This window comes from Palaemon carinicauda, chromosome 24, assembly GCF_036898095.1.
Source record: "Palaemon carinicauda isolate YSFRI2023 chromosome 24, ASM3689809v2, whole genome shotgun sequence".
NCBI classification, from domain to species: domain Eukaryota; kingdom Metazoa; phylum Arthropoda; class Malacostraca; order Decapoda; family Palaemonidae; genus Palaemon; species Palaemon carinicauda.
The window spans coordinates 97768991-97785715 of NC_090748.1; the positions used below are offsets into that span (position 1 = coordinate 97768991).

At 42.1% G+C, this 16725-nt stretch overlaps 1 protein-coding gene across 8 annotated transcripts in view; it reads right to left on the reverse strand.

The window, feature by feature from the left end:
* The window catches only part of Scamp (secretory carrier membrane protein), a 76170-nt gene that overhangs the window by 29726 nt on the left and 29719 nt on the right, over positions 1-16725 (reverse strand). For 7 of the 8 annotated variants that reach the window (XM_068348367.1, XM_068348368.1, XM_068348366.1 and 4 more), the window contains one exon: positions 3549-3630. In XM_068348367.1, coding sequence (XP_068204468.1) covers positions 3549-3630 — 82 coding nt within the window. Of the gene's footprint in view, positions 1-864; positions 1464-3548; positions 3631-16725 lie in introns of those variants that run through there. The other variant, XM_068348371.1, reaches the window with a different exon arrangement.

Consider the following 16725-nt stretch of genomic DNA (forward strand, 5'->3'; position numbering starts at 1 on the left):
ATAGGAGGATAGATGTGAGAGAGGCAAGAGAGCGTGCTAGAAATAGGAATGAATGGCGAGCGATTGTGACGCAGTTCCGGTAGGCCCTGCTGCTTCCTCCGGTGCCTTGGATGACCGCGGAGGTAGCAGCAGTAGGGGATTCAGCATTATGAAACTTAATCTGTGGTGGATAATGTGGGAGGGTGGGCTGTGCCAAGTACCAGCCGAACTCGGTTGAGTCCCTTGTCAGGCTGGGAGGAACATATAGAGGAGACGTCCCCTTTTTTGTTTCATTTGTTTGATGTCGGCTACCCCCCAAAATTGGGGAAGTGCCTTGGTATATGTATGTATGATGATCAGCCAAAAAGAATTAATCTTTAAATGAGGAGAAAAAATGAAGCACAACATAATAAGAAAAAATTGGGCAGCTAGGTGGAAAGAGAGAAGGATAATAAATTCACTTTGAAACTGGTGAGTATTCCAAAACAAACATTTCAATTTATCCAACCATTCATTAGTTCAACATTTTATTTTCAAGAAAATGTCATGCCAAATTTAGTGTGCATTTAACATGCCAGAGTCAAATCCATTGTCACAGTAATTCTATCTTGTCATGAATATGTCAATACTCATTTCACCAATGGATATTTGAGGAGGAGGAAGGTGGGAGGAGTAGTAGTAGTAGTAATAAATATTTGCCTATCAATAAATTAACAAAGAATGAAAGATTCTGCATTATCCCATTAAAATGACAACAATTCAGTACTCTAAATTACAAATACTATGGTGTAATACAAAACATTAAATAATGTGAATTATCATATGTAAGAAACAAATCCTTATTAAAGCAGTCAACATAGGACACTAGAAGAATACTCAACCCACTTATGCTTTCTAAGGTTACTGCCAGTGGAGCAGAAAGATCCTTTCTATTGAAGGATATAGTGACTGTTTTCCTAGCAAGGGTTTCATTCTTATCCTCTCCTTCTCTCTGAGGATCAACCACACGTTTCACTCTCTCCTCATGAAAAATTTCCTTCTTGCCCTGATCTTCAACGATTCTGGTTTCTCGATAAACATGAAGCCGATCACTTCCCTTTCTAACACCACTCGCCGTGTTATATTTCTGATGGACTCGAGTCACTATGCTTTGCGTTTCGTGGTATACGCGGCCATCTCTAGAATTGCCGATACCCATCTCCTAACTATGCCATCTATAGGCTTTCGAAAATAAGTCAAAACTCTCACACTAATATTCACATAATATATGGCCAAAATTATTATTTTAGACCACCAGTTTCTCCAGAAATATTACCATGAATCACAGAGGCACAAAGGATATACTGTATTACTTGATGTATCTTGTAATTATGTATTCAATTCTACTTAACCTTTCACAATTTCAAGGTAAATCACATAAAGTACTAAGCCAATTACACTACACTAGTCTTAATTCACTAATGATGTAACTCAACATTTTCACAGGTTATTAACAAAACAACTGTTCTCGATTGTAAAGCCTTCAAACACACACACCCAGGCTGGAAATAATTCACAGATCATGTTCTGACGTTACAGGCGGCTGCCACAAGAATTGCCAGATATCACTAGATTAAATATCATATAAAATGTACTTACAATTTACAAGTACCTGTATATCATATTAAGATAATTCCAAACATATTCTAAAGAGCATAAAACATTTTTCCATATACTGTACTGTACACTACTGCAATATACAGTACTAAAAACATCTAATATTTTCCTGGTAACCCTTTTTTACAAAACTAGGTTTCCACTAAACTTCAGAAAACACCTGTGCCAGACATATGCTTTGAACAGCTGCTTCAATAGTTATTCCTCTCACTCATGAATAAGTGACTAGACTTATTTCATCAATGAGATCACTTTATTCTCAGCCATCAACAAAAATGCAACCTGAGGGGGGGGGGGAGAACTAGAACACACACACACACAAACACTCTCAACAAAAATGCAACCTGAGGGGGGGGAGAACTAGAACACACACACACACAAACACTCTCAACAAAAATGCAACCTGAGGGGGGGGGGGAACCACACACACACACAACACACACACTCTCTCTCTCTCTCTCTCTCTCTCTCTCTCTCTCCTCTCTCTCTCTCTCTCTCTCTCTCTCTCTCTCTCTCTCTCTCTCTCTTTTCTTACGTTATTAAAGACCTCCCCATCATGTGCCATCCTTCTAATTGAGGGCATTCACACAACAGCTTCTCAATAACAGCACGTGAGGCAATAAACAATTGGTCACTGATTTCTCTTCATGCAGCAGAGATTGTACAATGGCTTTATTCTCTGAACCTTTTGATAACTCTCTTTAGAATCCTTTACTCCTGGCCAAGTTTCTATCTCTCCTCATCGTAAAGGTCTGTCTCCCTAGGAACTAGTAATTCCATAATAAGACTTCACTCTTACCATACTTCCTTCCTCGGCGCTCTTGCCATACTTCCTTCCTCAGCCAACCTTACCAACTCTGCTTCTAAAGTTCCACAGCGGATTTGAAGAACACCATCAACAGTTTCTAGTTTATTGTGGGTGGCAGTTCTGCATTTTTAAAGAAACTACCTTGCAATAAGAATGCTCACTGCTCAGCCCAGCCAGTCACAACACATTTTAAGTCCTACCACCCAGTCACAACACATTTTAAGTCCCTGGCTTCTGCTCATTCATACAATTCATCTGTGACGGGCCGAGAGAGAGTTGTGAACTCAAAGGCAGGATGCAATCAACCGAGTTCACAACCCTCTCTCGGCCCGTCACATTGGTGACCCCGGAAGTCGACTCGCTCCCACCTCCTTCCACCCCCACCCCCTCGCCCCTTCATCGTTGGTACAATGGCGGACTCTACGGCAGTTGGTGCTGCGGTCACTCCGGGGTCACCAATGTGACGGGCCGAGAGAGGGTTGTGAACTCAGTTGATTGCATCCTGCCTTTGAGTTCACAACCCTCTCTCGGCCCGTCACACATCTCTCAATACTTCCAGCCACCACCCATCCACCATATTCTAGGGGGGAGTTGTTTCAAGATCTGCTGTGATGTCATTCTGAGTTCAATCCTATCAACATATTTTCTTGGCATTGAAACGTAAAAGTCCCTCTTCTCTATCTGTATTCTACCAAAGCTTGAAGGCTTTCTTCTTCTCTTCATTTTCCCTTTGTACACCCTAATCAAAACACTATGCCTCTCTTTCTTGATAAAATAGCAGATCAAGCCAAGCCTCGACCAGAGTAGAGCTGTTTACTAGGGAGGTAGGCTTACCCAGCTGACATTCTGACGAGGACCTCTTCAGAGGCAATTGGAACTCAACCCAGACACCTCAACAACCCCTTGATATCACAATTCAGTGAGAAGCTGGAAATTATGTGATGCTCACGTGATGAAGAGAAATTAACCAATTTCCTTTGTTTCTCTGAATCTCACCCGAGGCTCATATTACTGAATCCCACACCCTAAAGGAGGAGAGCGAGTGAGGGAAAAGAAACTAACAAAAACAAATATCCTAACCTAAATTTGTAAGAGATAATCTTACCTCCTGCAGTACCAGCGTTTCTCAATTCCTCTTCTTTTCGTGCCAATTCCTGTGCCTTCTTTTCAAGTTCTTCTTGTCGCCTCTGCAAACAAAAATATCAACTTATCATTGATGTGATTAGCAGATGTTCTAAAGGTACATGACTACTAGATCTTTTAAATGTATTTGCATCATCACTTATTATGGAATGATCCATCCTGAAATAGATTAAATTCAAGCAAAACCCAAATTGCAATGCTTGAAATAAATGGAAACTCACGAAGATGCAAGACAACAAAAATCAGTAAAAAGCCTGTAAAATAGCACACATGCTTGTGAACGAACAATCAAAGCTTAGAAAAATATTAAAAGCTTAATGCCATCATAAAAATTTCCTTTTAACAACAAAACATAAAATAATAAATAAAGCTACACACACACACACACACTGAACTAAAACAATTAGTAAGAAAAAGACAGCATTGTAAATGCTAATAAATAATAAGAAATACTGCACGAAGGTGGTCCACAACAAACAATGGTTAACCCAAACCTGATACACAAAAGGATGATACACAAAGCTGATAGATTAAACTAAAGCAAAAAAGTAATTTCGACGATTAAGTATAGATAAACCTCTTGCGTTCCAAGGGAACAAGTAAAGAAAAAAACCATTTAACTCATTAAAAGAAAAAATACAGTATACAGGCTATAACAGTATAAAAAATACAGGATATAACAGTATGAAAAGTAAAGGACATGGGGTTTAAAGTATCGCTGTAGTATTTCATAAACAGCAAGATTATCCATTACAGTGACCAACACCCTGTACTTATTTAAACATATGAAAAAGTCTAATACAGTCTCGGGGCAATACAGTTTTCGCTTCGGGCACACACTCAATATAGGTTACTTTATATGCAAAATGGAGTTTTTATGATAAAACAAAGTTTTATGAATACTTACCTGGCAGTTATATATACATAGCTAATTATCTCTATTTCGGCAGAATTTTTCTAAAACTAGGCAACCGCCTTGTGGTGGTTGGGTGGTAACACCCGTTAAAGGGTGGTAGGAGGAATCATTCCCGTTTTCTGTTCTTCAGTTCATCTATGCCCGACCTGTCTCCTGAGGGGAGGTGGGTGGGCCTTCGAATGTATATATAACTGCCAGGTAAGTATTCATAAAACTTTGTTTTATCATAAAAACTCCATTTTTATGAATAGAACTTACCTGGCAGTTATATATACATAGCTGATTAACACACTTGGAGGAGGGTGATAGACAGTAACATCGTTGGGGAAACAACCAAAAAAGTTGTAGGATAAATAAACACCTTGATTCCTTACCTGCTAAGGTAGCTGACTTCAAAGGTTCCTGCCTCTTGAGTCGCTTTCCCTTAGGAGTATCAGCCAGGATGTGACCTGCAGTGCTGAAAACACTCAATCGAGTCTGTCAACGGGGTGAGACCAACAATCTGACTAGACTTCAGGACTACCTATTGCCCCAAATAAAAAAACTGCAACTTTACCAAACCAACCACCTAACATTTGCAAAGTAGATAAAAATTATCTAACTAGACTGAGGTGACTGTACACAAGTCGAAGTCCTCAGACAACCAATAAAAAATACACCAACCTATGTACAAGTAAACAAAACTAAGGTTGAGGGGAGGTAGTAACTCCTTTGCCTAATACAGAAGCCGTAGCTACGTATGGTCCCAAGGTATAACATTTCTCATAATCCACCCTCACCTCTCTGAGGTAATGAGAGGCGAACACAGAGTTGCTCCTCCAGAATGTCGCATCCATAATTTGACGGAGCGACATGTTCTTGCGGTAAGCAAGCGAGGTCGCAATGGCCCTCACTTCGTGAGCTTGCACTTTTAAACGTCCGAAGTGTTCCTCCTCACACAAGTGATGCGCTTCTCTAATCACTTCCCTCAAGAAAAAGGACAAAGCGTTCTTGGAAAGGGGCTTTTGAGGATCTTTCACAGAACACCACGGGAGCTAGAAGAGCCTCTCACACTTTTCGTGCGAGACAAGTAGGTCTTGAGGGCTCATACTGGACAGAGCAGCCTCTCTTGCTCTTGACCCACTAGGTTGGTCAAGTTAGGAACCTCAAAGGTCCTCGGCCAGGGCTTAGAAGGGTTCTCGTTCTTAGCGAGAAAGTCTAATCTCAAGGCACAAACTGCCCCATTCAGATTGAAGCCTACCTGTTTTTCAATTGCATGGACTTCACTAACTCTTTTAGCTGTTGCTAAGGCCAAAAGAAAGAGGGTCTTCTTGGTAACCTCCCTAAGGGGAGCCTGTGAGATGGGCTCAAATCTCTTGGTGCACAGAAATTTAAGAACCACATCAAGGTTCCAAGAAGGGGGCTTAAACTGGGTCTGCTTGGTCGTCTCAAAAGACTTCAAGAGGTCATGTAAGTCCTTATCGCGAGACAAGTCCAAGCCTCTATGCCGACAGACGGAAGAGAGCATACTTTTGTACCCTTTGATAGTGGACACAGCTAGCTTAGCGTCCTGTCTGAGGTACAACAAGAAATCCGCTATCTGGCTCACAGAGGTAGTGGATGAGGAAATCTTGTGCTTCCTACACCTTCTTCTTCCCAGCTTTATCCCTATTCGGGGTCGCCGTTTCTAATGAGTCTCTTCCATCTCCCTCTGTCCTGTGTCATTTCCTCCCATACTCCCTTCTCCCTCATATCATCTCTAATGCAATCTCTCCACCTGGTCTTAGGTCTTCCTCTCCTTCGTGTTCCATCCACCTCCACGTCCATCACTTCTCTTGCCAGGTGTTGCCCTTCTCTTCTCATCAGGTGGCCATACCATCTTAACCTTGCCTCTTGCACTTTCTTTGATGCCTCAGTGACTTTTACTGTACCCCTAATATGTTCATTTCTAACCCTGTCCTTTTTGGTTACTCCACTCATCCACCTAAGCATCCTCATCTCGGTTACGTTCAACTTTCTACCCTCTGTTTTCTTTAGGGGTGCTGCTTCCAATCCATATGTCATTGCTGGTCTGACCACTGCCTTGTGCACTCTGCCCTTCAATCTTATAGGGACTTTCCTATCACATATGACACCAGACACCCTCCTCCAGTTGTTCCAACCACACTGAATCCGGTTGTTAATTTCCTCTTCCATGTTCCCCCCATTGTCGATCACTGAACCAAGGTACTTGAATTTATGAACCCTTTTGATATTTCCTCCGCCTAATTTGATTGTTGTTTGCTGGTCGCCATCCATCTCGGTTGTCATATACTCTGTCTTCTTCCTGCTTATACTTAAACCTCTACTCTCCAAGGCATATCTCCATCTTTCTAGTTTCCCCTCCAGTTCTTCCCTGTTCTCGGCTACCAAGACTATATCATCTGCATAGAGCTTCCTACACCAAGCCCTAAAAGTCTCCCACTTGGACTGGTAGACCCTCTGCGAAGAGACCCTCCTCGCTCTGGCGATAGCTTACGCAGCTTGCGCTGAAAAGCCTCTCGATCTGACGAGCTTCTCGATAGTCTGAAGGCAGTCAGATTGAGAGCGAGGGGGTTTTGATGATATCTCTCGAAGTGGGGTTGTCTGAGCAGATTTGGACTTGCAGGGAGGCTTCTTGGAAAGTCCATCAACAAGTCCACCACCTCCGTGAACCATTCCCTCATCGGCCAGAACGGAGCTATCAGGATCATCCATCCCGAATCGAGGAGGGCGAATTTCCTGACAACCAGATTGATGATCTTGAACGGGGGAAAAGCATAAGTGTCCATCCCCGTCCAATCCATCAAAAAGGCGTCTACTGCTATTGCCTCTCTGTCCGGAACTAGGGAGCAATAGATGGGGATCCTCTTGGATAAGTTGGAGGCAAAAAGATCGATGAGGGGTCTCCCCCACAGCCTCCAGAGACTCTGACAGACCTGTTGGTTGAGGGTCCATTCTGTGGGAAGGACCTGCCCTTTCCTGCTGAGCATGTCCGCCCTCACATTCTTCTGTCCCTGAACAAACCTCGTCAGCAGATTTATCCCGTTCTCCTTCGCCCAAAGAAGGAGCTCTCTTGCTGTCTCGAACAGAGACAGAGATTGAGTCCCTCCTTGCTTCCTGATGTAAGCAAGAGCTGTGGTGTTGTCTGAGTTGACCTCCACAATCTTCCCAGACACCAAGTCCTTGAAGGCCTTTAGCCCCAGAAAAATGGCCATCAGCTCCTTGTTGTTGATGTGCCATCCCAGCTGAATTCCTTCCCAATAGCCTGAGACCTCCTTGCTTCCTAGTGTTGCCCCCCAGCCTGACTCTGATGCGTCTGAAAACAACACTAGGTCTGGGTTCTTCTTGTGTAAGGAGATCCCTTCCCCTAACAAGGTTAGGTCCAGCCACCACTTCAGAAGAGTCTTGACTTCTATTGGAATGGGGAAGGAAAAGGAGTCTTCCTGCATCTTTCTGTTCCACGTCTTCGAAAGAAAGTGCTGAAGAGGCCTTAGGTGGAGTCTCCCCAGAGAGACAAACTGTTCGAGGGAGGATAGAGTCCCCAGCAAACTCATCCACTCCTTCGCTGTGCATCTCTTCTTGTCCAGGAAGTTCTGACTTTTACGAGACACTTGGTCTGTCTTTCCTGAGAGGGAGAAGCCCGAAAAAGAACTGAATTCAGAACTATCCCCAAATAGAGAATAGTCTGATTCGGTCTGATCTGAGACCTCTCCCTGTTGATGACCAGGCCTAGATCTTGAGCCATCATAAAAGTCTTCCGTAAATCCTCCAGACATTTCTCCCTCGATCGTGAACGAATCAGCCAATCGTCCAGATAGAAGGATATCCTTATCCCCTCCTGATGCAGCCAACCTGACACATTCGCCATTACCCTGGTGAAGACTTGAGGAGCCGTGCTGAGACCGAAGCAAAGAGCTCTGAATTGGAAGCACTTGCCCTCCATTACAAATCTCAGGTACTTCCTCGAAGTCGGATGGATGGGGACATGGAAATATGCGTCCTGCAAGTCGAGGGACACCATCCAGTCCCCTGGACGTACTGACGCCAGCACCGACTGAGTTGTCTCCATGGGGAACTTTGTCTTCTCCACAAATACGTTGAGAGCGCTGACATCCAGGACGGGTCTCCATCCGCCCGAGTTCTTGGGGACCAGAAACAGGCGATTGTAAAAGCCTGGGGAGGATAGATCCCGAACCGGTTCTATCGCCCCCTTGTCTAGCATTTGGTTGACAAGGTCTACTAGGGCCTTCTGTTTCCCCGGATCTGAGTACCGGGCTACTAAGGCCAGCGGAGCATCTGCGAGAGGAGGTTTTTTCAGAAAGGGGATCTTGTATCCTTCCTTGATGACTGAGAGGGACCAGGTGTCCAACCCCCCTCCTCTTCCAAGACTGCCAAAAACCTGACAGTCTTGCGCCTTCTGTCTGGAGGAGACGAACTTCATTTTCTGGAGCGAGGTCTGAAAGAACCCCAGGTAGATCTTGGTCCTGATTCTTGCCTTCTCCCTCTAAAATCTGGTCTTGAAGTAGTCCTGCCCCGAAAGGGCTGCTGGAATCTCCTTTCCTCCCGTTTCAAAGAAGAAGGAGGGGCTGCCAAGGGCTTATGAGCAGAACGAGATAAAAGGTCTTGGGTGGCTTTTTGGGCCAGAGAACGCGTAATGTCATTAACCAGGGACTCGGGAAAAAGATGTTGAGAGAGGGGGGCGTTAAGAAGCTCAGACTTTTGTGCATTGGTAACAGACCTAGAAGCAAAAGAGCAAAGCAGAGCTCTCTTCTTCAGGAACCCAGCTGAGAACAGAGCAGCCAACTCATTCGCCCCATCTCTGAGGGCCTTATCCATACAGGACATAATACTGGTAAGGTCCCTAGATCCTTCCATCTGTTCAGTTTTCCTTGCGAGAGTCCCAAGCGACCAGTCTAGGAAACTAAAAACCTCAAAGGCTCTAAAAATACCTTTGACGAGATGATCCAGCTCCGACATCGACCACATGACCTTGGCTGAGTTGAGAGCATGCCTTCTAGCAGAGTCCACTAAACCAGAGAAGTCACCCTTGGAGGAGGAAGGCACTCCCAGACCCAAAGGTTCTCCAGTTGCATACCACATACCCGCTCTTGAAGCAAGACGAGCTGGTGGAAACGAGAAGGAAGTCTTAACTGTTTGTCTCCGCTCCATCATCCAGTCATCAATCTTCGTGAGAGCCTTCTTTGCGGAGATAGACAGCTTCATCTTGATGAAGGCCGACTGTTTCTTGGCCTTCTTTCTGTTAAATTGGGACTGAGGAGATTGAGGGGCAGCAGGTTGGAATTCCTCTCCAAAAAGTTCAAGAAGGGAGCGAGAGAGAACTTTGTAATCTCCCACAGCGTCGGCAGGATTATCATCGTCATCAGAAACATCCTCGAGGTCCTGATCCACATCTGCAATATCCTTCGAAAGAGAAGAAGGATCCTTAGAACCCGACAAGGGCAAATCAAAGGCATCATCCTGCAAAAGACGGGTTGCATCCTGGAGTCCCGCACTAGAAGAATCCTTGGGACGAGAGGCAGTATCGTCCCGAAGAGGCAGGGTGGTATCGCCCTGGGACCGAGAACGAAAGGCAGAGTCGTTCTGTCGTCGAGAGCGAGAGGCGGTATCGTCGTGGCGGCGAGAATGAGAGGCGGTATCGTCGTGAACGAGAGGCGGTATCGTCGTGGCGTCGAGAACTAGGGTCGGTATCGTCGTGGCGTCGTGAACGAGAGGAGGTATCGTCGTGGCGAAGCGAACGAGAGGAGGTATCGTCGTGGCGAAGCGAAAGAGAGGAGGTATCGTGCTGGTAACGTGAACAGGAGGAGGTATCGTCTTGGCATCGAGAACGAGAAGCAGCATCGTTCGATAAAGTATCGTCCCGGTATCGAGAACGAGAAAACGTATCGCCCTGGTATCGCGAAGAAGTATCGCCTGGCGAAAGCTCACATTCCTCATCCTGGCGTAGAGAGGGAGAAGTTTTCTTTAAAGAAGAACTCCGTTCTCTCTTAGAAGCAGACTTCTTAATCGGCAACGAGTCGTCTTTACGTCTGTCAGACTGGGCGTGAGGGCGGCTAAAGGCTTGTACTAAAGTCAAAAGTTGTTCCTGCATGACAGACATAAAGGATTTAGCAACATCAGCTGGGTCTTGCGGACCCGAAGGGGGGGGCTGACGAATAACACTCGTAGAAGGGGGAGGATCTTCGGCAGCAGGCTTCGCCCTTTTCACAGGCACGGAGTCGAAATCATCCTCCGACGGACAAGGTTCATAACTGCTAGAACCGGGAGAGAAAGAACGAGACCGTTCGTCGCGGTTCCATCTCCTCTTAGAAGGTCTTGAAGCTTCATACTTCCATTTACGTCTGGACGAATTCGGTGAAGAAAACAACACATCCGACACGTCTTTCCCGTGACGGTCAAGAGCAGCCTGGGAATCGACAACAGGACTGTCTGAGGCGACGGCTGACCGAGGGTACGTACCTCTCACCCCCCTTTCGGTCATCGACGTACCTTCTCCCTTGGTCCTGGGAGCTTGGTAGAGGTCTAGGCCTAGGGTTATGACAGATTCGGTCAGTCGCCACCTCCACTGCACTAACACAAGCACTTTCACTTTCCTTACCTTTAAAGGCCTCCAGTTGTTCTTTAATGGCCTTCAACTCGGCCGCCAGGCTAGCGTACCGAGGGTCATCCGTAGATACGGAACCTGTAGGAGGTGCAGGAGTTACTACCTCAAGGGAAGGATCAACTTCCAAAGAGGAATCAATAATAGGATCAATAGATAAATCTACGCTAAGTTCGTCTTCCTTACCACTAACAGACTTAGACTTAGACCTAGAAGCTCTCCTAACTCTATCGAGCTCTAGCTTACGCACATAGCGCTTCATAATTAACCAATCTTTCTCATCCAAAACCTTACATTCCCCGCACCTATTATCAAGGGCACAAACAAAACCCCTACAATTAGAACAAACAGTGTGAGGGTCTACCGCCATTTTCGGTAGTCTCACCTTACATTCCTCATTCGCACAGATACGGTAATGACTCTTTTCACTCATAATGAAAAACAGCAAAAAAAGCTAAGAGAAAACAAAATACAACGATCACCAAAACCCCAAATCAGAGTACTTCACCAAAAAAGCAGACTGGTACACCGAGCAGGGAAAGCGAAGAAAAACTCTTAATGACGGACCAACGTGTTGTCGATCCGGCCGGCGGAGATGAACTGAAGAACAAAAAACGGGAATGATTCCTCCTACCACCCTTTAACGGGTGTTACCACCCAACCACCACAAGGCGGTTGCCTAGTTTTAGAAAAATTCTGCCGAAATAGAGATAATTAGCTATGTATATATAACTGCCAGGTAAGTTCTATTCATAAAAATATAAATTAAAGTAGCAGAAGGTCCTCAAGTTATAAACTTACTATTTTCCAAGAAGTTGTTATCTGTAAGACGAATTTTATTAAATCTTTACCAAGGGTAGGCCTAACCTGACTCCCATGCCTACGTTTTCCAAATACAAAAATAAAAAAATAGTCCGATTTCAGATGAAATAGATATCAGGTTATTGCAAATATTTTGCTCACAGTATTAAATGATATATTGTTCTATTACAGTATTTCTTTATCTTATTACAATATATGAACTTTTGATACAATATACTGTATAAGATTTAGAGTATTTCAGTTGGATTTTTGTTTGTATCTGAATGTTTGCAAGTAAAGGACCTTCTATACTAAAAAATTGAATTCTGAAAATCAATGTACCCAGTAATTGCACCGACCAAAAAAACTTAAATACATCGTTAGTTCAACTTCTTTCTCAAGCCTCACTGACATACTGCACTTCATTGTTAATACAATAGTTTGTAAAACCCATCAGTGATGCAAACTCTAATATCAAGAGATTCGAATATATCTAATTTTCGCTACTTTAATTCTATACAACTCTCTCCTATTTCCAAATCGTTTGAATTATTCTTGTCAGACCTTCATACATACATTATTTTCTCCCTCATTCTTTAAAGATCTTTCCTGTTCTATTAGTCCTTGTAGGCTATTAATTCTGGATTTGTCAATATCAGGTAAATGTTTTCAGACTGATTGTGCACCTTGGAATTCTATTTGTCCATAACTTTGTCATCTCAATTAAATAAAAGCTATTCTCTTGACAGTAAATCTATGCAATGGAGGCACAATTAACATGCAGCATGAATTTACCAGCTTATTTAGTCCTAATAACCTAGCATACACACAATACACTTTGTACTAACATACAAAATAAATATAATTTATTCAGTATGTTAACCATCAAGAAACATTTGTGATCTTTACTAAGCATGATGCAAATGTTCTCAAAATAATCAGTCTTTTAAAATACCCCTAAATTTATAATAGAAAATTAACAAGACTCAAAATTTTCTTTATGTAGAGTATTGAAGTTTCAGAAACATTCATCACATGCAAAACAAACTTAATTTAAATTTCAAAACTATAAAAAGTAGCACAATGCTGTGTGGTTCATCAGGGTTCTATTGCAAATATGATAAAGCACCACCTACATTACTCTTCGTAGTTCTCTAAGGACTTAAGACACAATTTGAAAATTAAGTATCCTAGACAAAATCTTTGACAATTTTGCAAACTGAACCCCTAAACAATGTGTCCACCTTAAACCTCGCCCAACCCCAACACACTCGGGGGGGAAAAAAAAAAATCTTGGCAATGTATAAAATTTAGATTATTCCCCAAACAGCTTTATAACAAAATCAATAAGGTTAAAACTTACCCATAATTTCATTGTATTATTTTTTATATAACACAAGCTTAGATTAAGCTTGGACCTACAAAACTGGGCTGTACAGCCTAACCAGGTGCTGGGCCCTACAAGACCATTCAGTGATTGAAGTGCAACAAGAGAAAACCCTTCACTTACACTATGATGCAAATGTTGAAATTTTGAAGTAGGGCAGCTCAAAGGAACAGGAAACAGAGGTCAAGTATAAAGAAGGTGAAGCTGCAATTACCTTTAGGGTGTTCACACACAAACACACATACATGAAAGTCTTGAAATCAAAATTTTAGCCTTCTAATGTTATTACTCCAGTATTTAAAGAAGAGTGCATACTGGATAATAGACAGCTAGTTAATAAAACTGCTACATCACATTACAGTATTTATGACCATTATATTAGTTCCTGAGCCTCTCTATTTGCATTTTTTGCGAAAAAGAACTGACACGGGTTTGTCTTTCACACGCTATTTCATCGCATGAGAAGGGATACGCCTGTCAATTATGTTGACCAGTTTCTCATTCAAAAGAATAGGTTAAAACTTTTATACAATTGTGACCAATTCTAATGCAAAAGATCATACAAAAAGCTATTCCAGTCTGTTTGAGATTTCATACATATTTTACATGATTATGACACATTATGGATATTCAGTCTTGATAACTGCACTAACTAATCCATATGTTAATTATATTTCGAGGTGCTATTAAATAGCTCCCATAATTACAACAGAAAACACAAATGGCGATAAAGAAATGTTTTGTGCACTTGTTCCCAGTCATGGAATGTCCACACGGCAGCATCTTGAAACACGTTCAGGTGTTTGTACTTCCATGAAAGACTTGTACATTGACCCAAGGCGAACAGTATTACAGGTTTTATGCTCTTTGCAAATGTGTCTATTAGCTATTTCCCCCGATGATGAAAGGTTGAGTGTAATGTCATGTAGAGGTGAAACAAGGAATGGGTAACCCACACTTTGTTTCTAGCATGGGTCAATGAGATTTTAGGTCCTGAGGTCAAAAAGTACCTCATGATTAAGACCGTTCATCTCTAAGCCTTGTTGCTTATGGACAATGCTCTTGCCCATCATCCAGGTTCTGACAAGTATTTAATCCAAAAGTTCAAATTTATCATGAACATGTTCCTACTGCCCAACACCACTCCAATTCTCCAACCCATGGATAAGCAGGTAATTTCAAATTTCAAAACACTATATATGAAACCAATGTTTCAAAGTTATCAAAGGGATCAAGCTCATCCTTCGAGAGTTTTAGAATGAACATATCCACAGTGTCAACTGCCTCAAAATTATTGACAAACCCAGAGAAGGGGTTATCACGAGAACGATCAATTCTGCATGGAGGAAACTATGGCCTGAATGCATTGCAAAACATGAGTTTGAAGGATTTGAACCCTTGCTCAAGGAAACTGATAAAGAAATTATATCATTGAAAAAGACAATGGAGTTGGAGGTGGCCAGGGACGACATTAGTGATCTGATTGAGGAACATAGCGAGCAGTTGACGATCGAGTTGTTAGAGTTGCATGGAGAACCGGAACAAGAGATAGTAGAAGAAATTTCATCTGAGGAGAGGAAGGACAGAGACAAACCCTTCGCTATGAGCAAAAAAAAAAATTTTAAAACTATGGAACACCCTGCAAAATTTTATGGAAACATATCACCCAGATAAGGCTTCAACAGGGTGAGCAGCTAATCTACTTGTAAACAATGCAATGTCCTATTTCCAACTATTTTCTAAAAAATTATAAAAAAAAAACAATTTTCCTCAAGATAAATTGCTTGTAAAGGTTGAACGTAGTGTAAAACAAAGACGATCTCGAGTCCAAAATGAGTAAAATAAGTGAATCAGTGATAGTAAATCCTGTTCAAAAGAGAACTGATATTTTACCATTTTTACCATAAGCTCTCATGAAGGGAGATTCCTCCTCCTCCTTTGTATGTATTAGCAGTCACACGGACATCATTCATCACTAAAAAGGGACCAAACAAGCAGGAGCATTCATAAATATTCTTAAGACTGTTAGTTGGTGAGCTTACATTAATAATCATGTGGGCAAAGCCAGTTGTATCATGATAAATCTATGCTCTCTTTTTCATAAACTATTATTGAAGCATTGAATACTACAGTAGTGCGTTTGACGTTAGGGGTGTCATACAATACGCTTATTGATCACTCCACATAAAGATCATAGATTTGAACTTGGTCTAGATGCAGGAGGAGTGATTAATGGATCTGAGCTCTGGAATAAATCGGTATTAAGGCGAAAGTTTCTCAAGGAAAATAGTTGCTGGACCAAAGTGAAATCAAAGCTTGTGAAGAAGGATTTGATTCTATAATGAGCAAAAGACCCACATTACGATTAACAGGTGGTAAATAATATTGCAAGGAAAAAAAATTAGTAGAATTTATCCTTGAGCTTAAAACCTAGTTGGTAGGCCAGGGAATCTTGTGGGGTGACAAACGATAATAACCTACCAATTAATGATTAGAGGGAATAGGGCCAGTTAACTTCAAGAAAGATGAAAACTGCTCCTTAAAGACAGAGTAGAGATTTAAGCCAATAAATGTCCTTCCTAACATCGACCTGTTCATTCTCGGTATGAACATGAATTTCTACTTCACTCAAAACTAGTCTATCCTGATCAGAACTTTGCCCTGATTAACTATCTCCACTCCTACATTTGGAGTTATCATGAATCCTTTAAAGAAACTTAATTGACATATTACACTGAAATTTTCTGGTAAATCTATATTCCAAACCCCAACACTTTAAATCCCATTGTTAGCCTAGACAAGAAACACAAAGGGAATGTGTATCTTATCTTCTAAAAGAAGCCCATGCACACAAAAAAAAAACCTTAAAACCTGAGGAAGACATAAAAGTACTATAAGTTTAAATCTATCTACGAAACGAAAGGCACTAAACAACACTCATATATACGAATCGTGCTGCACAGAGGTCAACACATCTAAGTGGTATGGGGAACGACGATAAGACAACAAACACGAAGACCACCACGTCAATATTGTTTACCACTGAGCACCACAGGTGACATTGCTGAACCAACAGGATACTAGAAGGTTTAAAATCCACTCCTTTATGGCAGAGGCAAGGGACAGTGACATTGCCCTAATTGAGTTGAAGGGAAAGAGAATGTTTTCAACTTTTCTAATCGAGTTGAAGGGAAAGAGAATGTTTTCAACTTTTCTAATTGAGTTGAAGGGAAAGAGAATGTTTTCAACTTTTCTAATCGAGTTGAAGGGAAAGAGAATGTTTTCAACTTTTCTAATTGAGTTGAAGGGAAAGAGAATGTTTTCAACTTTTCTAATTGAGTTGAAGGGAAAGAGAATGTTTTCAACTTTTCTAATCGAGTTGAAGGGAAAGGGAATGTTTTTAACCTTTCTAATCG